At 51.6% G+C, this 21,129-nt stretch overlaps 5 protein-coding genes across 5 annotated transcripts; 2 read left to right on the top strand and 3 right to left on the bottom strand.

The window, feature by feature from the left end:
- Positions 1-262: 262 nt before the first annotated feature.
- CC77DRAFT_937072 (camp independent regulatory protein) lies at positions 263-1,897 on the bottom strand (the record flags this gene model as incomplete). The annotated part of the gene is made up of 2 exons (XM_018534530.1): positions 263-390; positions 913-1,897. The coding sequence occupies 2 exons, from the start codon at positions 1,895-1,897 to the stop codon at positions 263-265; spliced, it is 1,113 nt and encodes a 370-aa protein (XP_018385299.1).
- Positions 1,898-2,161: 264 nt separating this feature from the next.
- CC77DRAFT_144136 (hypothetical protein) lies at positions 2,162-2,941 on the bottom strand. Its single transcript, XM_018530262.1, has 3 exons — positions 2,614-2,941; positions 2,321-2,538; positions 2,162-2,268 (listed from the first exon to the last, which is right to left on the bottom strand). Exons 1-2 carry the CDS (start codon positions 2,815-2,817, stop codon positions 2,326-2,328), a joined length of 417 nt encoding a protein of 138 aa, XP_018385300.1. The 5' UTR covers positions 2,818-2,941; the 3' UTR covers positions 2,162-2,268; positions 2,321-2,325.
- Positions 2,942-11,499: 8,558 nt separating this feature from the next.
- On the bottom strand, positions 11,500-12,995 carry CC77DRAFT_964811 (putative sterigmatocystin 8-O-methyltransferase precursor). Its single transcript, XM_018535698.1, has 4 exons — positions 12,783-12,995; positions 12,510-12,760; positions 12,039-12,463; positions 11,500-11,987 (listed from the first exon to the last, which is right to left on the bottom strand). Exons 1-4 carry the CDS (start codon positions 12,987-12,989, stop codon positions 11,635-11,637), a joined length of 1,236 nt encoding a protein of 411 aa, XP_018385301.1. The 5' UTR covers positions 12,990-12,995; the 3' UTR covers positions 11,500-11,634.
- Positions 12,996-13,463: 468 nt separating this feature from the next.
- Positions 13,464-14,595, top strand: CC77DRAFT_1062215 (hypothetical protein; the record flags this gene model as incomplete). The annotated part of the gene is made up of 3 exons (XM_018528502.1): positions 13,464-13,637; positions 13,684-14,074; positions 14,126-14,595. 3 exons carry the CDS (start codon positions 13,464-13,466, stop codon positions 14,593-14,595), a joined length of 1,035 nt encoding a protein of 344 aa, XP_018385302.1.
- A 1,874-nt stretch (positions 14,596-16,469) lies between these two features.
- On the top strand, positions 16,470-18,919 carry CC77DRAFT_1021233 (hypothetical protein). Its single transcript, XM_018525223.1, has 2 exons — positions 16,470-17,392; positions 17,449-18,919. Exons 1-2 carry the CDS (start codon positions 16,719-16,721, stop codon positions 18,659-18,661), a joined length of 1,887 nt encoding a protein of 628 aa, XP_018385303.1. The 5' UTR covers positions 16,470-16,718; the 3' UTR covers positions 18,662-18,919.
- Positions 18,920-21,129: the final 2,210 nt, after the last annotated feature.

Below are 21,129 nucleotides of genomic sequence, written 5' to 3' on the forward strand. Positions count from 1 at the left end.
ACAGACTGATTGAAACACGTGTCCAGAAGGACAAACATAAGCAAAGAGAACCAAAGGACCAACAACTCCGACCATATCTGTAGGAAAGAGGGTAACTGGGTTACCATGAGCCAAAATGCTGGTATTGGGAAAGTACCACCTTCGCCAAAGGAAATGTCGCTAAGGGGGTATCGCAACCAAATCATCCTCCATGAATGTCTCGTGTATGCTCTGTAGATCGTATATCTCGAAAATGTGTGAAATGATGCAAGGCGACAGCACCCTAATATCCGTGGTGCGCATTAGATGAGTACTTCTGCTCTGGAACGTACTTCTGATCCGTTACATAGTATGAGTGAGGGTGGGGAGCCGCGGGAAATTGCGGTGTGGTGAACGGCTGCTGCAGAGCCACTGGTGCCGAAGCCCTCCTCTGTTGGTCGTGTTGTGGTCCAGGGACTTGGGTCTGCTGGGGGCCGACAGGTGAGCTTTGCTGGGGCAGAGCCTGGGCCTCGAAGCCAGCGGATTGAGGTAGAGTGTATGCAGCAGGCTGTGGCGCCTGGTATTGTGGGGCAGGTGCGTGCTGAGAGTATGAGGAGGCTGATGTAGTAGAGGGGGGTTCGAAAGAGTAGGGACGCGCCGATTGTGGCTGTGGCGTGTAGTGTGAAGACGGAGGAGCTTGTGTGGAGTATTGAGAAGTAGCTGAATGTGGCGAAGAGTATGGTTGAGGAGATGGCGGATGTGCGTAATGCTGCGACGATGGCTGCGGAACAGAGTATTGGTGTGCTGGCTGGTGCGCCGAGAACTGAGGTGCCACAGGCTGAGGTGCTGCATAGTGTTGCGGGCTATGGTGGCTCGACGAGTACTGCGAAACCTGGGGACCATGCCAGTAATCGGGAACTGTTAGATGAAGGGGGGCATGAGTCTGGAGCTGACCCTGAGCACCGATCGATTGAGTTACAGCTCCGATAACATGATGCTGCACATGACTTGGCTGGATGTGGTGTGGGTATCCTGCTACAAGGGGCATGTCCTTGCTCTCCTCATCTTCAAGGCTAACCTTCCAACCATTCAAAAGCTCGGGTCTTGGCTGGATGTCGGCGAGCTTTGGATCTTGGAATGGTCGCTTGAGCTTTCCGCTCACGACGTCCTCCAGACTGTAATAAGAAATGACATGGTGATGAGTGCCCTGGTACTTGACTGAGATGGTCTTCTTCATCAAACCACCCTCTTTGAACTCGTAGCTATCGATGAGAGAGCCGCAGAAACGTCGCTGTTGATCGGGTGTCAAGCTCTGGGCAAAGTTGGCGTACACCTTGTTCATGGAGTCGACATCGCCGGATAGCGAGGGATCGAACGAGGGATTTTCATACTCGTCTTCTGAGTTTTCTAGCACTTCGCCAGTCTTGGACCTAACGGGGCCATTGTTTTCCTTCCGCTTCCTCTTGGTTCCGCACGATGGGTTCAGGGCCGACTTCTTCTCCTCTGGCTTCAACGCGCGCACGAGCTGGCGGTAGATGAGGCAGTTGTTCATAACCCGACTTGGGGACCAGTGGACAGCATCGGTCCATCGCTTGATACCAGAGGCGTTCTCCTCGTACACCAATACGGTTCCAGAAGTAAGCATCTCTGCGCGCTCTTTGTCATGCGGTCTGCGACTAATATGGCTGAGGCGGCCTTGAAGTGCTGCTTCTACTACGGTCATGGCATCTTTGGTTGTGTCTAGGAATCCCTGCCACGTGGGCTTGAAAGCCGGCTGCGCTTTGACCATGTTTCCTGTGACCTGGGGCCTGGGGGGTGGTGGCGTGCTAGTCGCAGTTGAAACGACGCGAGAAGTGGCGATTGAGTGATGGCGGGGCGGTTGGCGAACTTGCTGTTGCATGGGAGGGGTGAAGCTGGCGTACATAGAAGGATCAAACATGTTCGAGTATGAAGCTTGGTGGGAGGTCGGTTGTTGGGGCCAGTTCCATGAATCTGTATCGCTGTATCCTTCCACCTTTTGCACGCCACCAATGGACATGTCATGTCCGAAGGAAGGCATCGTCAGAGTCGATGCCCTGATACCTTGCAACATGGGGAAGAGTGGTAGTTGATGGTTTCGATTCCGTTTTCAGACGAACGTTTCGAACGTGATCCGGAAAGAAAGCGAGGTCAATCCCTTGAATCAGCAGAATAGCATGAGAAACGATCTTCGATCGCACAGCAGTCGAGATTCGTTATATGGATGGTAGTGAAGATGCGCGGATGTAACACGGGACCAAGAACTCGGAATACCAGTTTGGGGACAAGCGGCTGTAACCAATGAGCGCATGCGACAACAGCGGGTGCTAGAATAGGAACTCACCAGTGTCAATGTTGCAATGAGTGAGTGCTGAAGAGAGCGAAATGTGGCGATGCGAACGGTGTCGTTCCAGATGTTGAGGTTGGAAATGGGCGGGACGAAAGGCGGGGCAGGTGCGTTGACGATGCAGATAGTTCTATCCCGACTCCAGTCTTGATCTCGCTTACAGGACGAGAATTATGCGTGGGCCGTCGTGATGGGTTGCAGCAGCAGTGGGTGAACTGTATAAAGGGTCAGAAATTGTTTGGATGGTCGTCAAGCCACAAGGTGGTAGAGGGGCAGGACTGTGCACGTACTGGCGCTGCAGATGCAAACAACAATATGGAGAATGTAGGTCGCCGACAGGAGGTACCAGAGAGTGGTCCAGGGAACGGGTACAAGTATGTATAATTGGGGGTTAATATCGATGCGTCGGCGAATTGCGAAGCAACAAGGATGTCAGGGTAGGTAGGCCCTGGGACGATAATAGGGAGTGGAGGTAATAGTAGCAACGGCGGCATCAGCCAGCGGACATGGACATGGCTCCTTGGAATTGCACGCTATCCAACCTATGACAGCTAGGATGGGCTGTCGGAGATAATTGGCGACTCCTGGCAATGACTCTGATGGATGGGGCAGGTCAAGCGTGAGGGAATATGCACGACTTGCGACAGAGCACGAAGGCAATACGTCGTGGTGAAGTGCCTGGGAGGGAAACGCTTGTCTCCGGCGGCCATGACACACTACGAGACTGGCCGCTAGGAAGACTTTACCTGGTTCGGATGGCAGACAGTTGATGGCTACAGTAGCGCAGCGATCGCCCCCTGCTGAGCGCACTGCTAGGCCCTGGACGGAGACACTGGACATGTGAGGCAGTCCTACTGGGGATGTTCGCCTCCAGCCATCCGCCAGTTCGTGGGTCTGGCCCATGAGACGATCAACGCACACAAGCAGCATTCCCTGTGCCTACTCCACCGCCGCCCACCGCACCATTGCCAGCTAAACTAGTGTGCCATGACTCCCCAGCTGCCAGGGCCTGACGTTAGGACAGCGTAAGCTTCATGTTCCTGGACGGCGGCCGCTGGTGAGGCAGCACGCGAAACTCTTTTCATCCCGCAACGTCCTGGACCCAGAAACGGTCGTCGGACTGCATTGAAGACGAGTATCGGGTCAGCATGAGCAATGCGGCCCTTCCGCGTGGCTTCAGCAGGCCCGAAGTCGGTCGGATGCTGAGGGAGCGGTGCGGAGATGGCCAAGAGAGCAGGATGCAGCCGGAACAAGGCACAGCGCAGATGTCCAGCATGGCGACTGGGATGGGGGTATGCGAATCCGAATGAGACCAAGCGTCATGAGGAAGAGTGGCCAAGGACCACGCAGACTGGTCTAATCATCGCGGATCCGGGACGGTGCGCTATGTTTCACACGGCCGCGTCTGCTTCCTGGCTCTCAGCCCAGCTGTTGTCGACCAACCCCTACCTCTAATGTTCACTGCAACCATGCAAACGCCGCACCACCGTCGGCTGGGAAGATCCAGGGCGACGAAATATCTTCCGAGAATTGCGCATCTCCGCGTGGGTTGTGTTTGGCTCAGCAGTCGCCGCGCATCCATAAAAGTCAAGTGACGACCAAACACAGCCTAGCGTGCACGTACCATAATGAAATCCCTCCCCCTCATCCTGGAGAGAATCATGCACGCCCATCACACTCCATCTGAAAAATTGCACCGCTCAGCACGCCGTGACCTGCGAACTTCTCCAATAGTCCGTGTAAGATGCATCGATGTATGCCTGAGATTTGCAGCTACGTTTGATGCCACGCAGCTGTGGGGTCGCGGCTACGACTGCCACCCATCCACGCACTTCCCAATGTTATCAGTTCAGTCGCCATGCGACCCAACGACCCAACCTCCAAAGGCCTTCAGGCAATAGACGCGGGACTGACAATGACGACGATGCAGCTGATGCGTGACGACCAAGCGGGTCCTGGTGCAGTTGCAGCAACAGAACTGCATGGTCTACTGCAAAGGCAACTTGGTGACTGACGCGACATCCTTGCCGTTGAGGGCCAGGGATAGAGCCGCGTCGCTCTCTCCCCAGACGTGCGCTTCAGCCTTGATCGTCCCTTGCAAGCTCACTCGATGAGTTATCATCTAGTCAGGAACGTCATCTATAGCCGATGATGTACTTTATGCCGACTAGCCAGACAGTGGACGGCGCTATCAAGTCCGGTCCGCAGCCAGACTTGTGAGGTTCGAGTCAGTGCTGTCCTGCAAGTCACGCACTTCGCCCTTTTCGGCCGGGCGGCATTGCAGATATCATCCCCCTCTGGTTAGGGCGGGCATCACTCGTCTCGCATCCGTGCGTTAGCATCATTATTGAGGCTTGCTGACACCGCGCCTGACAGCAACCAGGTTTCAACGGCTATCGCTAGATACTTAGAGGTCTCAGTGAGAAGACGATCGCCCATCCAGCCCCATCCACGAGAAACAACTCAACATTGCCTAGCTCTCCACTGGTATGAAGTACGTGTAACTAGGTTACGCATGTTCACGCGCGCGCCACAAGACGTGGCTTCGACTGGGAACATCGTTGCTTTACAAGCTCTTAAACAAAGCAAATATAGGTCCCGGACATATATACAACCAGCATCGACTCAGGCCGCACGTTCACAATACGTTGATCAGTGAGTCCACTCTCAACCTGGTGATCAGGTTATGGCAGAGCGTACTAACCCAATATTCCTTGCACTGTTCGCGTGTCGATTGCAATAGCGCTGACGCGAATTAGTTTCTTTAACTCGTTGATACACGTGCTCGACCGCCGTGTCTTCGTGGTCTGATTTCTGGAGTACCAGGCCTGTCGCATCACTATTAATCGCGCTATTCTTACTGCTATGACCAGAAGTTCAGCTGAGCCCACGAATCATCAAATCAAGAATTTTACCTTGTCGGTTTTGGAACAGTCCACTGTGAATAGCTCATTCGGTCTGCGCCAGTGTCTCGCCTGCCCCGGATTGCTTCCGGAAAGCAGGTGGCAGCAAGTGTGACTTGAGGTGCGCGGGTAGGCGAAAATCGGCTGAGATCAGCACAAATTCGATGATGTGATGCCTTTGCACATCGACGACGACACGCTAATAACACATCAGGGTCTTGTTACGTACAGTACGATCATGGCTCAGTCACAGACACTGCATCGATTCTTGTTCTGGAGTACGCGCGATCACTGCAATCTTGCCATGTGACATGTTGCGGCATCCGGTCGGCAACAATCACACACCAACGCGCAAATTCACAGCGGTGTCACGATGGGTCGCATGTAGCAGCTATCACTGGTCCGTATTCGCTTCGGTTTTCACTATTTTGCTCCGCTTCGGATGGATTCGCTCTGGGAAGGAAGAAGCGATTTTACATCCGTTTGTCGCAAAAGCCAACTTGAGTCATCTTCCTCGCTGTCTCTGGGCACTGTCTTGTCACACGTTGAGAAAGCTGGCCTGCCGTCTTGTCGTTGTGGTAGAGATATCATGACGATCAAGCCCTCCCGGCGTTCAATCGACCTAGGATTACCCCCGGCGATTTCTATTGATTGATAGTGCACCTTGGCACCATCCACGGCGTGATCCGTCCTGAGCATCCATCTACCTTGAGATAACCAACCTCACATTTCGGCAAGCTCCATTAGACCAGCTACTACAGGTGCGCAGAGGTGTGCACATGACGGGGATGATCTACATTGGAGTATGAGGTCCCTGGACGATCCTGGAGATCCGGATCGTACGGATAATTCCTGCTAGCATTGCGCTAAGCGGCTATCATCCGGCGGAGCGCAATGAATGCGAACACCGTGTGCGGCGAACTCCTCCTCAGGGACCAAAAGCAAAGCTTGTTTCGGGGCTACCTCGGCCAATGTCGAGCGCTCATTTGTCAAAAGCTGTAGAGGGGTCCGGCCCGCGCAGCTGTAGCTGAAAGTGTAAGTGCGGGTGCCACGTGAACTTGATTACGAGCAACCTGCAGTTTTATTCTCCTGAAATTAACTCCAGTGCAGGACATTATTCGCCCTGTTGCAGTAGCATGCGGAGTATTATTCGACGTTAGAGCCAAGACCCTTTTAGAATCAAGAGCAGTATCGCAAGCAACGGCACCCGTAGATGCTCTCGACTCGCTGCAACCGTTACTAAGTTTGTCTTATACTGTGCGGTTTCATGGCACTTGACATTCCCGTAACCTCCCGCTGTTGGCTTCATACGACGTTATCTGTCTTGGTTGCCTGAACCTCGGCACAACCTCGAGAAACACCACTACTGCTATCGTGCGTCAGGAGTGGTGGCGCTGCTCTCTTCTCTTGTGGCTTCGAGCCCGCCGCCGGACCCTCTAAACACCATGGTCTGCGTCCGCCATAGCGTGTGACGATGGGTGAGCTAGCGACTAGCATATCAATAGATCGTCTAACATTGCCGTGGATCCTCCGCCACCACGCACAGTCAGTTTTGAATTGTCCTGTCTACTCGGGCAAGATGCGGACCTTTTCGAGCTGGCAGCGGAGTCACAATGCAACGTCAACGAGGAAGGCATTTTCGCGGTCAATGACTCAATCGTTGCTCAGGGCTGGACCCTTCCGTGACGGCGCCTGCAAAGTTACTAACCTTTCCATCTAACTATCTGACATCTGCTGGAGTGACTGGCGGCGACTAGCTTGCTGTTACCTTCTTGCGTTCAACAGTTTCACTAACTAGCTATATCCCTATATTTGTCGCCCTGGTGGTTGGCCTCATGGGTTTCGACGAATGGGATGGATCGGTAAGGAATCCGGAAAATTCAATTGATCCTATTCGCACAAAGGATTACCATTATTGAATGAAATGGCCTGCGTTCTGGGACGACATCGCACCAGCAGTGTTTCAGGCCATTGGCATTCGGATACTGCATCGAAGTGGGTGCTCCACTACCTCTAACTGTCGGAGCCAGACCTGTGTCCTGTAAGTGCTGTACACCGCAGAATGACGTGCGTTAGAAACCTTCCTGGTGCAAACCTTCGTATCATAGCAGGATTGGCGAATCCACTGGACACCATCGGAGGTTCCTGCTAGACTGGATGATATCTTAAGACAGATATCATGTCCAAATCCGTACGTACAAGCGCCTTGCGATTGCGCACTTGAGCTGTCAGCTTTCCACTACTGTACTACGACCGTTGCTTCACTACTGCACCGCCCGTTGAATATGCCGACCCAAGCTAGGTAGTCCAGGTACATGCCCACCTGACGAAGTTTGTTCAGCCACAGATCCACAGCCCCTCTGAAGAGTGAGGTCGTCACAGATGTTCGCTCATGCTTGCATCGCAAACGCGAGTGACGCCGTTTCATTAAGCGGATCACTTCGTATTCGCAAATCTCTTCGTGCGCAAAACCTTTTGTGTGTCTAGACACGGATCCGCGAGGTTGTACCGGCCCCATCACTCTAAGACCTGATGTCGTTGTGCGCGGATCACGAAATAGCCCTGCCGGGCCATACCGCACAGGACGTTCATCACAGTCGCACCACACCCGCCCGTGTATCTCTTCTAGTCCCATTTACTAAACAAGTAACTTGGTTGTTTCATATGCCTTTGCCACGTGGACTTGGAGGTGGAAATTGCGGGGAGCGGGTCGAACAGGACGAAACCGAGTCATTTGGTGACGGACCCAATACATCCTGAGCGGAAGTCCAGGCCGATGATGATGGTTACTTTGACACCGATTTTTTTCGGCTTGGCGGAAGACACTCGACAAGAACGGATCCGGACGACAGTGATGCGGTGCGCAGCTACGACGCCACCACATTCGTCGACGGACAGCCTTGAATCTGGGCGCGCTACATCGTATTCTGCAACGCGAACTATGCTTCTGACCTCATGTCGGTTTGGGGAAACATCCGCGAGCTGCATGGCAGAATTCTCACTCATGCAAAGCGATCACAGAACTGTTAGTCTCCCTGCCTCTACGAGAGCTCTACTTTCCCCCCCGATCGCTGCAAGGGGTGTGATCTGGTAGGTTTGATCGAAGCCGAAAGTTTGACCACTGCAGGCATTGCATAATCGAACACTTCGGTGCGGACCGTTTGGCTGGACACCTCAACCGCAGTCACGCGTCAACCTTACTTGCCAGCCAGACCAACCAGTGTGCGATCCTGCAATCGAACAAAGTCTACGACAATGATGCCATGATGAGCCGTCCATATCGTTTGATCTAGTCGTTGGCCTGATGTTTGAAACGCCTCCGATGCTGCAAGATGCGCAGGAGCCGATCTGGGTGGCTGGGTGTGTGAAAGGGCTGGATGTCGATATCCAGTGCGTGCGTCCCCCCAACGAAAGCACTGGACACAGTAAGATTGATTGGGCACCGGTGCAGCCTCCCGCCTTACATCCATTTCCTTTCCAGTAATGCCGGTACATCCTCATCTCCCATTTCCAGCTTACGGAAAAGACCAAAACGGACAGGCAAACAGCGTCCATCCTTACATCTCACGCCCAACAACGCCCAACTCGTTGAACTTGTTGAGTGAAGCAAGAAAACCGGGAATAGTGTCGTGAGGGGTGCGAGTGTACTGGTATCTAGGGCTGACTGTGTGGTTACTTGTTTTGTTCATGATCAGCAGCAAAACGGTCGCTGGTCTCTCCGAAAGAAGGACCGATGAAGCCGTTGGACATGGGGATGGCTTCGCGCCGTCCACGGCTGTTTGCTTATCTCGGGGGATCTGTGACTGGGGTTCATAATGTTACATTTGATCGCGATCTCTGCGGTCTTATTGAGATTATTGGGGGCTCTCCGCAATCATGGTGTTATTGTGGGTCGGGATATGGTATAAGGTAATCAATAGTGATGCTGAATGGATGGGGCTTGAGGATGAAGCTTGAGCCGCTGCGAACGTGCTGGGTTGAGGGTTGTTGCTGCCTCGAATGGCTGGCGAACCCCGCATGAGTTACGCGCGGTCGCCTTTGCTTGTGCTCGAATCTACGAGAACGGTTCCCAGGAGGCTGGCTTCTCAATGTCAGATCCTTCTGTCCGCAACAGCGCAGTCCCTCCGGGTGTTCATCGAGTCTCACTGACGGGAAATGCACTCATTCGTTGACATGATGACTGTTGTGTTCTCCTGAAGTCTGACATCAAATCAATGTGGTCTTTGTCAATGGACATGGTTCACTCCTACCCCATTTCTCCGCTCATGAGCGTAATGAAAGGCGAAGACCGACGCCTTCTGTGTCCTCAAACAGCCACAACAGTTTGCTAAACGGCGGATGTATGTGTGGGAAGACCTATCCTGGAAGCATGAATCCTCAACAGATGAAATGAACGAATCGCATCACAAATAAGAAGCCAAAACGGATGCCTCACCTAAGCCGGTGCTTAAAGTGATTGGAGACTTTCCTAACTCGCCCAACATTGTCCCGTGGCTTTCCAGGGGCTTCTTGTAACAGAGGCCGATGAGCTTCCGTCGGAACTCAGCATTGTTGTGTGCGCATAATTCATGATGGCCGCAAACAGCTATAATCATCTCTTCATTTGGCAGCCCGATTCTTGACTTAGTCTCCTCGGACTACCTGTAGCACGTGGAAGAATCTCTCACTGTGAAAGCGGTATGAGGTTTGTCTTGTGCGTATTGCGCTCGTGACATATCACGTAGTCAACTTCTTTCTGTTTTGTCCAAGGACATGTTTGCTCTCAACTACTTTCATTACGCTACTTTTACGGTCTCCCGAAACCGACAGCACAGATGAGTTAAGAGACTGTCGGCGTATGTGCTCGCCAAAATTTGGGGGGAAAGGCGCGGACGTGTTCTGTTCCCTAGTTCAGCCCCCGAGGATGTGGCTGCTTGCATCAGTCCCTTCGCAGTTTTCATGAAGTATTTGCATCATGATGTGCGATATCTCTCTAACTCGGGTCCACTTGTGGAGTCATCTTCCGTTGACCCTCAAAGGATGTTCGGGTACAATGACTTGTGTCCATGAACGCTTGATTAGATTGTTTGCTAGCAGCTCACTGTCTAGATCATCTATACTCTATTGCTTGACGGCGGGATCGCGTACACCCGGTACGGCGACGACGCTATGTGCATGTCCAGTAGTGAAACCTTATCATTCAGGTATACTTGCAATGCATCTGGATTTGTTGTCCTCGTAGGGCCACCCGGGAAGCCTAGAGGTTTAAGCGCGTGACCTCTTTCGTGTTTAACCGTGTAGCCTTTTGTCTAGCCCGAGCTCACAGAGACCGTCCAGTCCCAAAGCAATCAGGAGACCTGCATCGTCTTCGTTCCACAATTTCTGGATGTCCTTGTGCAGGTCTGGAGTGCTGATTTTGATGGTGGTGCTTCTAGCAAAATTCATCGCACTAGGAAGTAAGCTTGCCGGCTGCTATCGGTCTATCAACAATTGTTCAAAATCTTCCACAGCATCTAAGCTGTCTGGAATTAGATATAACGCAATCATGGTGCTGCATACGATGATACTGTGCTAGCGGATTGGCGATCTTCCTCTAAGTTGTCTGAACTCTTTGAACTCTTTTCCACCTTTTCCACTATTGCAAAAATAGACTGACACTAAGCTTGCTCACTTTTCAAGTTGGCCAATGGCTCCTGGACTGATAATGATTATTCCCCTATGGTTGTGTCATTCGGAAATTTGAAGAGAGTTGAGTATTTACACAATGGTGATGCTTGCGCTACTCACGCCAAAATTACCAGAGCACTTTCATGTCAATTTGGTCGATTAGTCTGTCTATTCTTCCGTTTGTGTAGAAATTATGGACACATCTCATATAATATCAAAGGCTTAAGAGATCGTAATAGAACTCATCGTATATGTCATGGTAGAAGTCTCCTTATCAACCTAGGGCCGAAGTGCGACAGTAGATGATTCTTGATGACCGGAGTCTGCGATGAAGTCGACCACATTCAGGTCCTTCTCTAGAGACCGACTGTGATGTTTCTCGTGATGGCTGTCTCCAATTTGACATCAGATGCGAAGTCCAACACGAGCGCCATTTCTTCTATATCCGTGCAAAGTGGTAATAATGAGGGGAAGGCGTAGTTTTGAGAATGAGGATACGAAAGAATGGCTGAAGCATGAGTATAAAGAGTTTCTAGAGAGGTATTGGAAGAGTGTGAAGACGTTAAAGAGTTCGAAGGAGAGAGAAGCTGCTGCGTGAGTAAGAACATGAGAAAAAAGCCCGATCATGGAGGACGTACCCCGTTCATCAATACAATTCGCTCATTTACTATTACGTTGCACTTAACCGCTCTACCGGAAAACCTGCGCATGATCAATACTCGGCACAAGGGTAAACCTGAGCTGTAACTGATCAATGTCCTGCTACCTCCACTGATCCTGGTACCTTCTCTTAGCAATAATAACACTATCATCAAACTTCGTGAACTTCCGGATCTCCACAACTTCCAACCCAGCCTGATCAATGATCCAACGCCAATGCTTCTCTCGTCGCTCCTGCGCATCGAACATTGCCTTCATAGCCAGGCTAAGCGCTGCGGTATACTCAACACCTGGGGTGCTAGCATCTGGCTTCTCGTCGGGTAGTGTCTTATCGTCGATGTAAATCCTGCTCTCGGGATTATGTTGAAGTGCGGGTAGGTGCATCTGTAAGATCCGAATGCATGTGTCATCATCGAAATTATGGAAAATCTGACGGAAGTAGTATGCTCGGGCGTCTGGAGCTGTTAGTACCTGGGGCTTTTCAGGATTTTAGCAGATAGACTCACTGTGTACTGGCTGTTCAGTAAGGAAGTCGTGAGCCATCAACTCCACACCATCGACGTTCAACGCCGTTTCGAGCACAGCTGGGCGATCTTGCAGAATGATACGGCCCTTGAGTTCGGGAAAGGCTTTCTTCAGCGCTGCGCATTGCGATCCGTTGCCGCCACCAACATCAACGAATACCACATCCTCCGCGCTTACGCCCTTGGCGATCTCACTGTCGAACGAGATTACATCTAGCCATGTTGGAAGACTGGCAAACTGGGCTTCCATGAAGCGGTGAAAAGCGCCTTGTTGGATCGGATGCGTTTCCATCCATGTATAGAAGTCTTCATCGCTATGCTGTCCCAGCTTAAACGCGGTCTTGTTTGCTTTTGGACCCACAAGTGCTTGGTTAAGGGCTGTAAAAGCTGGAGCGCAATTGTCATGACTACCAATAGTCAGCATGGTTTCACGCCAGTAATCATATCACTAACAAATGAGTTACGGCATCCTTGAACAACGGCACAAGCAACATATGTGTCAGTGGCGTAGCTTTGTATGTCCCTGGTGCGACTTCAACGCCCATACCCTGCGTGCACATGTAATCCAGTATGGCCTCAAGGACACCTTTCTGGAGCCCACTCGCTTGAGCGAGAACATCAAGCTGTACTCCATCTTGACTCCTCGCGAGTGCTTCGAAGATGCCTCGATCTTGGCCAATGCGTGCAGTAACAAGGGGTAGCGGCTGGATGTGGATCAGCAGTTACTGTCTGTGACAACGCTACACACCAATCACTCACGCCATATACCAAACGCTGCATAGTCTCAAACGGCTCCTCCACCGCAGTCTCCGCCTGCCGAACGGACTTCTGAAAGTCACGTTTCTGCGCATCGTTCTTGAAGTAAGCGCTGGGATCCGCGTTCAGCAGCTGCAGCTGCTCAATAAGAGCCTGAGGATCGGCTTGCGACGTCATCTTCGAGGTTGTGCAAGGTCGTGATTTGATAACGAGCTCGGTCGCAAGCCGGGAGGCGTGAGAAGTCCTTGAAATAGTGAAGCGGCTCGGTCCAGTAGTCCACGGCTCGGACTTTCGCTTAAACAGGCAAGGTGCACCCGACAAAGTGAGCGACTAGTCCGCATACACTTGCTGGCACGTCGCGCTTGACTACATGTGTGGAAGGAGTGATCCTTCGTTCATGTTCTCAAGTGCACCGCATGAGAGCGCATTTTTCCAACGAATCAAAGGAACGACCCATGCTCCTTTACACGCGACGACTGTGCTTACTTTTTTGAGGCGATGCTGCACGATTTGCCGATGTTGCGAAACCAGCCTTATGCAGCACAAATGTTTGTGAAAAGGAGCGCAAGACCGCACACTTGGGATTCGACAACATCTCGACTGATGGCTATGGAGACTTGGCACTTTGTTATCTGCATAGTCTGAGTGGCAATGAGTGCACTCTACCAGCGAGATGCAGCCTCGATCCCCGATCGAGGGCCCGCACTTGTCTTCTTGATGTGGGCTTTGACTTTTATTTCATTCGTTACCGTTGTTCTTCGGTTCATCTTCCGCGCGCGTAAGAACCAGATCGGTTGGGATGACATCTTCATGGGTACAACCTGGGTATGTGAATCGCGGACTGAAGTTTGCTTGCACTGACAATCTTAAGATGTGCTTTGTGGGATGGTCTGTTGTACTGACGTTGTATGCCAATCGCGGCGGCTGCCAGCACATCTGGGATGTGGAGAAGCGCGGAATGGATAATCTGACAAGAGCCATCCTGCTGAACTGGACTTCGCAGATATTCGGCATTGTTGGCGTGGCGTCCGGAAAGATTTCCATTTCAGCATTGCTGCTGAATATCATGAGAGACATGGGCTGGACGTGGCAGCGCATCTACCTCTGGAGCGTAACGATCATCTTCACGAGCTTGGTGGCCATCTCATGCTCGCTTCTGACGTTTTTACAATGCCGTCCACCACAGCGCTTGTGGGATCCGCGAATCGACGGTACATGCTTGGACCCTAAAGTCATGGCCGCCTATGGCATCTTTACTGGTTGTAAGTCAGTTCGATAGCTATATATGAAGCTCAAAGTGCTCACCGTAGCAGCCTTCTACACCTTTGCCGATGCTAGTCTGGCGATGATCCCACTAACCGTCTTTTGGAAGCTCCGGATCAGCGTTCTCCAGCGCATTCAGTTATGCATCGTTTTCGGACTCAACATCCTGACATCGGTATGCTCGGGCATTAAGACGCGTCATCTTTCACAACTCGGTAACCGCACTGATCTGACGTGGGCGACATATGACATCTTTGTTTGGGTCACTGCTGAGCTCTTTCTGCTGGTCGTGTGCGGCACCGTGCCCACTCTCTACCCGCTTCTGCGGTGGATACAATCGCTGTGTGTGGTGATCAGGCGCAAAGTGTTGCCGAGATCGGTATCGAACGAAGACCCTTTGAGGCAATCGGATGAGGTGTTGACGATTGGCAAGATCAGGATGCGACTGAAGAGACAAGATACTGCAATGTCGTCGAACAGCGAAAGCCAAGCGAGTACTCTTGGGCCGGCCAGGAGCTGATAGTTCAACCAGAGAGAGTTCGACACACTCAAGGCGGCATTTGGCCTGGTGTCATGCCAAAATGAAGAAATTGGGCGATAATGCAAACAGCAGGCACTGGTTTGGTGCAATTCGCAACACCAAGGCGTGTCTACGCTTGTCAAAATCTCGGCCTAGATGGACCTACCTAGGCACAAGCATCGTGAAGTGTTGGAAAACAGCCAGGCCTACTAGAACTGTTACAACTATATGCGGGTCTCATTGTGAAGAAGGATAAACATCATGGACTGTCCAGCACATCCCTGCCACCACATGCGTCGCTGTGCTATCGCATTCAACGCAATGTACAACACTCGTCGAGAAGTGTCTCAAGTCAGCGATACTACAGCTCACTCCTTTCACCACGAGCTTGTCTCTCGCTATTCTCTTTTCCCAGCGCCCGTACCGCCTCATTACTCGCCTTCAAATGCTCAAATGCTGGTGCATCCTCACCCAGCCCCCACGCAAAAACACCTCCGAAACCCTTGTCTTCCATGATGACCTGCACCTTCCGCTTGATAGCCTCGGGCGTATCCCAAGTCCAGAACAAGTTCTCTTCAGCATCCCAATAGTAATGACCGCCTCCGACCTCATCATAAACACCTTTCTGCATCGCGCGTTCGTACGATGCGGAGAGTTCTTCAGGGACGGCATCATGCCACGAGAACGCACCAGCTTTGCTTAGATCGGCGCCTGTAACGGGGTCTTCCATGAGTTCAGTGGCGCAGCCGATGGGATTGGTATTGCACGTTGAGTTGGCAGCTGTTTTGTACCATTTGATGTAGAATGCCAACCCAAGATTCGCTTTCTCGGGCGGTACCCCGGCATCAAGGTACGCGTCGATGGCTTCAAGAGAGTTCTGAATACCAGTATGGTGCTTTGTCATGTTGTCGCGACGGTTGAACAGGTCGTATGTCATGATGTTTAGATAGTCGACTGCCTCCATGATGGCGGGGATGTTAGAAGGGGTGAAAGCGAGCATGTCGTGTGGCAGACTGGGGACAGCTGCTGAGATGGTTTTCTCTGGGCCTATGGCAGAACGGATCTCGGTGAGAAGTTTAGGATACGCATCAATTTCCCAGGCCTTGTCACTGTTGAGGTGACCAGGTGTTTTGTAGTCTTCACCGTTGCCGCCCGGATACTCCCAATCTACGTCAATACCTGTTCCGGTCAGCGTTTGGTTCAACCATGAAAGACCAAGGGATGTGATTTACCATCAGCGCCCGTCGCGTCAAGCATAGCTTTTACATTGCTAGCAAAAAGCTTCCGGCTTTCTTCGGTCTTGGCTGCTTTTGAGAAACCATCTGTGTCTCCCCATCCGCCGATTGCAACTTGGATGATGGTACCTGCAGAAAACTTGGGTCGAACCTCGTCGATACTAGTGAAGAGCGGCCAGTCATGCTGATCTGGGATGTTGAAAGTATCTGACCGCATGAAAGCAAGAGCAACTTCGGTGATGTTGGCGACTAGCGACCGCTCTGGAACTAAATTGTGCTGCCTGATAGCTATCAGCGATGTCGCGTCTCGTAATGATTGTGAATCTCTAGCGCTACCCTGTCAAGTACATGATGTACTTTAGTCCAGGATTGGCGGCCGCTGCAACAGTGAACGTCGAGGCTAGGCAAAGCCATGACCAGAAAACTACAGCCATAACTGTCTGCGTATCCGTGGAAGACGAGGCTTTTGGGGGCGCACTGATGCGTGTTACGTGTGATGCGATAGGAGTGGTTGGTGGCGTTGCAGACGCGTCAGGAAGATGCCCCAGCCCCGCATCGCGACGTTTTCGGGCTAGCGTCTTTGGGTGACGATCATCTATCTAGGTAGGTATACCCAACTGCCTAGGCACCAGGCTCATGCCATCGGTACAGCAAGGCGTTAACAACCAGGAGAAGTGACTCTCGAAAGGCTTGCACCTACTTATCATGCCTTGCCAGGCTGAATGTGGTGGTGGCTTAGCATGACGCGCGATTGGTGGGAAGGAGCCAAGAGCTTCAGCCTTCTGGTGGGTGGTGGGTAGTGTGTCATCCGCGCGTCTCGTCTTCAGCCTGGTCGATTTGCTGGTAATGGCCTCCTACAATCCATCTCGTCCCTTCAATATACCAACAATGTCGTCCCGTCAAGAGCATCAAGAGTGTCGGCCAAGGAAACGGATTCGAAGATCTACAAACGAATCCCCTGGTAACACTGCTCGCCCGCCGTCACACTACGAACCCCTAGACCCGACTCTCAAAGAGATACGCGTTCTTGATGTTGCGCCTGGCATCGGCGACGCAATCGTTGAATGCACCATGAGACGCATCTCCCTCCGCCACAAATTCGTGCCAATATACGAGACCATCTCTTATTGCTGGGGGGCACCTCGACCTCCATCTACGATAAAGCTCAATGGGCATCTGACATCCGTACCAGCAAGCTCAGAAGCCGCAATACGACGCATGCGACTCAGCGGCAGACCGCGAACACTCTGGATTGACGCCATCTGTATCGATCAGTCGTCAGTGATAGAACGTAGTGACCAAGTGGCTTTCATGTCAACAGTCTATTGTGGTGGCATACGTAACCTCATTTACCTTGGCGAAGATGGAGGTATGGCCAGAAGAGGTGTGAAGGCTGTTCAGGACGTTTTTACCGACATGCGCACCGAAACTGCTAATTTGACCCTGCTACACCAAACCATATATGCCGAAGGCACGGGCGCTCGTTTGGTGTCGAAAGAAGGATTCAGTAAGGGCGTCGATTTCGAGGCTCTCGAGGTTCTCTTCAGCCTCGCTTGGTTCAGGTAAGGGCGCGCACCAAACTTCCAAGAATGTTCCGGCTTGACGTTAACCATCGAAGACGTCTATGGGTATTGCAAGAAATCGTTCTCGCAACGTCTAATACCTGCCATTGGGGTTCTTTCGAGTTTGATCTTCTCGATACAGTAAGAGCTGCAAAGTGGCTCAACTATAAGAGCCCGTTCATTACTCAGGACCTGTACGATTGTATTGGTGCGAGGTGTGCCACTGAGATGTTCGAATTGCTCGATCGCGATAATGGTCACTCATCGAATCATAGGGCTCTGTCTACAATGTTAAGCCGGGCCAAGCGTTTCGAGAAGACTGAAGCTGGTGATAGCGTTTACGCCATCCTGGGACTCATCGATCAAGACAAAACCCTAGGAGGTGATGAGACGGCATTGCTAGAGGTCAATTACATGAAGTCGCTTCGTGATGTGTTGCGGGATGCTACAAGGTATGCATTATGTGAAGATAACAATCTGCAAGTTTTGCGCGATATCAATCACCAGGTTGAGATATTAGCGGACTCTCAAACCTTTCCAACGTGGAGTGCTCGTGCAGACTTGCAGCACCTGCCTCAGGACGCGCATTGGCTACCTAATCAGTATCGCGCCTACGAGGGTCTTGAAGCACCATCCTTGCTCAGCGACGTATCCTTTGAAAAGAACGTGCTGTTGCTACAAGGAATAGTGGTTGATCAAGTCGTTCAAACAACTGTCGTCTGTCATAACAATATCTATTACGAGGATGAAGAATATCATCAATGGCTAGGATCAGTTAAGGACATGACTATAGATCATCGTAACATTACAATGCAAGAGAACATCGATCTAGCCATAGCTTCTACACTAGTAGCTGGCAAGGCGAAGACTGGGGAAGAAGCACAGCCGAATGACTTGAAGGTTTTAGTGGAGTACATCAAGAGCTTGGCTATTCGCGAGGACGGCATCGTTTCAGACGGTGTCAACATCAGACCACCCGTTAACATGGAAAAGATGACAGCAACGTTGGATACTGTGCATGTGCACTGGTGTCAGGACCGTCGTTTCTTCGTTACCGCAGCTGGATATATGGGTTTAGGGCCCCGTTGCATGCAACCTGAAGACATCGTCGTGGTCCTAAGGGGAGGTCTCTCGCCCTTCATCTTGCGAAAGAAAGCCGATTGTTATTGGCTGATTGGAGAGGCTTATGTGCATGGCATAATGTACGGCGAGGCGGTGGAGTTGGACAGAAGTCGAGGCGGATCGGAGGTAGTGTTTCACGTGCGGTGAAGACGTCTTGGAGTGAGATGGGATGTGCAGAAAGAATGTCAAAAACATACAACAGCGGGGGTTCGCCAGTAGTTACCCACCAAACTACTAATCCGCTGGTACATTGTTTGTTTATGGCTGAGCAGACAGGAAGCCTAACCCGCTCTCGTCTGATCACCATGAATGTCCCCAAATCTCCTGTTCTCGGTGATTGACCTGGGAACACCCAGGCCCGTTTGTAGGTATTGAGTCGCTATGGCCGGAGAACACAGCCCCGCGTTTACTATATAATGTTTCAATGATGTTAAAGTAGCCATGCAGCGGTTCGATCGACACACTTTGATTGGATAGAGCGGGGTGTGTGCACGTTAGTGCGTATCGCTGATAAGACTCCGCTGTGTCTACTGGCCATACCCATACGTGTGGCAGGCGCCAGACCAGTAAGCTATAATCGAACATGAAACCGAGCTCGGCGTGTACAAGCGCATCGAGAAGCCCCCATGGACCACCCAGGCCGTGACGTTGTCCGCTTTCTACTTGTTACCTTCGACGTAAGCGGACCGCACGGATGACAGCGTGGTGAATATCGGGATGTCTTCAACACACTCATCGCTACATCTGCAATTCAACCCACACCAAAAGAGCTGGATACGACGGAATATTGGAGCAAGACCGCATTCGAGGATGCCACGATTGGTCGGAAAATTCTGGTTGGATAAGTGATGTTCGAAGTACCTACCCTCTACTATCGTCCGATCCTCAACCCAATGGCCCGCTTTTAGTGGCTGCTTACGCGACACATTACCAAGAGTTCTCACGTGCGAATCCTCGCTACTGCTGGGCTGAGCGCAGAGATCACCTGATGCACCTGGACGTGTAAGACTCCTGCATCAAGTTTGGCGTGACTTGAGGACATAAACTATCATGTTTGGCGTGCGCTGTAAAGACACTGGTCAATCCATCGCGTTCAGTATGCGACGTGTCAATCCTAAAGAATCCATATCTATGTGCAAGGTAGGTATTCCAAAGCGTATCGTCGACCCAACGGCTTGCAGGTGCTCCGAGAATGCCATTGTACTGGAGTCGTGTCTCCTCGACAGGGCCTGGATGCAGAAGTATGGAGACAACTCAGGGTGTCGCTTGGAGCGGCAAAGCCTACTCAGTGAGGGGGTGGGTTTCTCCCCAAAGAAGGCTATCGTTCAGCCTTGTCATCAGCCCCCAACTCCTTGTCGGTGGCCTTCCTGCATGTCTGTCTCGATGCGTCTTGGCAAGCCTCCTTGTTAAAGAGTGGAAGAGAGAATGCGCTATCTGGTCAATCATCTCCGCGAGCAACCCTCCTTACCACTCGGTCTCGGCCCCCCTCTTTTTGACAGTGCAGCGGTTAGTGTTAAAGCGGCTCATATCTGCAGTCAAGTTTGATTCCCTGCCAATAGAATCACTCTGCCTGGCTTCTTTGCAAAGCTGCCTAAAGATAGACTTGAGATGTATGGCTATGGATTCAGCTTGGATGTGTTGCTCGGTTGTGGGGCTGTGCACCACAGGATAAGTAGTGCACCAGGCCTTATGTTGAAGCGCAGCCTTGATGTCTTCCATGATCAAGTCCTTGTAATCTTTCATCATCAATTGCCTCACATGGCGGACCCTCTCAGCATCATAGGCCTTGCGTTGACGGTCATACAGATTCTCCGTCCAGCAGTTCAACAGTTGAAGGACGCGTACTCTAAGGGGGGTAGCGTTCATCAGTCCTTGGACGAACTTCGAGCCGACTCAGAGGCTGTTTGCGACCTGATTGATAACATACATCGCGTTCTCAAGGCCCCGAATTTCATCGCTGCGGTGGAAGAAGTGCAAGGCGAGTCGCAGGTCGACTTGCTAGAATGTCTCCAACGAGCTCTTCGAAGCTGCGAGCGTGAGGCTCAAAGACTCAGCAATCTCCTCTACGATCTTGATATCTCAGGGGCTACAGGCCGCCTAAGACAAGGCATGCTTCAACTGAAGCTTGATAGACGCTCGGATGACCTGCAACACATCGAACGCAACTTCCAAGATCATAAGAGCTCAATTCAGTTGGCGTTTCAGGTCGTCACAACGTATGTCGACCCTTTTTGAGCAATCAACGCAATGGCTGACGAATTCTTCCAGTTGTAAACAAATGCAGATTGCTGAACGTGATGCTCTCAATGCCGCAATGCTGAAAGCTCAGATCAGTAAACTCGAGGTGGCCTTAGAGCAAATGGCAAAATTGCTGAACGAACGCCTAGTATCGCCAGGAGATAAAGAGCAGACAGTGCTGCTAAGTGAAATGCAAGAGTTCCAGCATAGTTCTGCAAGAGTCCGACGTCAAGCCACAATGCGACTCGACCAGATTACGTCTATACTCGAGGAGATGCAGAGCTCACGTCCTATCATCAACAAAACCCGCCCTCATGTACCACCGCGAAGGGCTGGCAAGGGCCGCGAAACACCGCCTGCAGGAGGAGATCCGCCAA

Source organism: Alternaria alternata (genome assembly GCF_001642055.1).
Source record: "Alternaria alternata strain SRC1lrK2f unplaced genomic scaffold CC77scaffold_12, whole genome shotgun sequence".
Classification (NCBI taxonomy): Eukaryota; Fungi; Ascomycota; class Dothideomycetes; order Pleosporales; family Pleosporaceae; genus Alternaria; species Alternaria alternata.

Excerpts from the sequence above, each read along its gene's own strand:
- CC77DRAFT_144136 (XM_018530262.1), bottom strand. The coding sequence starts at position 2,817 with ATGCCGCCGTTGCTACTATTACCTCCACTCCCTATTATCGTCCCAGGG. Across the intron at positions 2,539-2,613 it reads TGTTTGCATCTGCAGCGCCA|TTCACCCACTGCTGCTGCAA; the intron begins GTACGTGCACAG and ends CCCTTTATACAG.
- CC77DRAFT_964811 (XM_018535698.1), bottom strand. The coding sequence starts at position 12,989 with ATGACGTCGCAAGCCGATCCTCAGGCTCTTATTGAGCAGCTGCAGCTG. Across the intron at positions 12,464-12,509 it reads AAGGATGCCGTAACTCATTT|TCATGACAATTGCGCTCCAG; the intron begins GTTAGTGATATG and ends GACTATTGGTAG. Across the intron at positions 11,988-12,038 it reads TACTGAACAGCCAGTACACA|ACGCCCGAGCATACTACTTC; the intron begins GTGAGTCTATCT and ends TAACAGCTCCAG.
- CC77DRAFT_1021233 (XM_018525223.1), top strand. The coding sequence starts at position 16,719 with ATGTCGTCCCGTCAAGAGCATCAAGAGTGTCGGCCAAGGAAACGGATT. Across the intron at positions 17,393-17,448 it reads TTCAGCCTCGCTTGGTTCAG|ACGTCTATGGGTATTGCAAG; the intron begins GTAAGGGCGCGC and ends TAACCATCGAAG.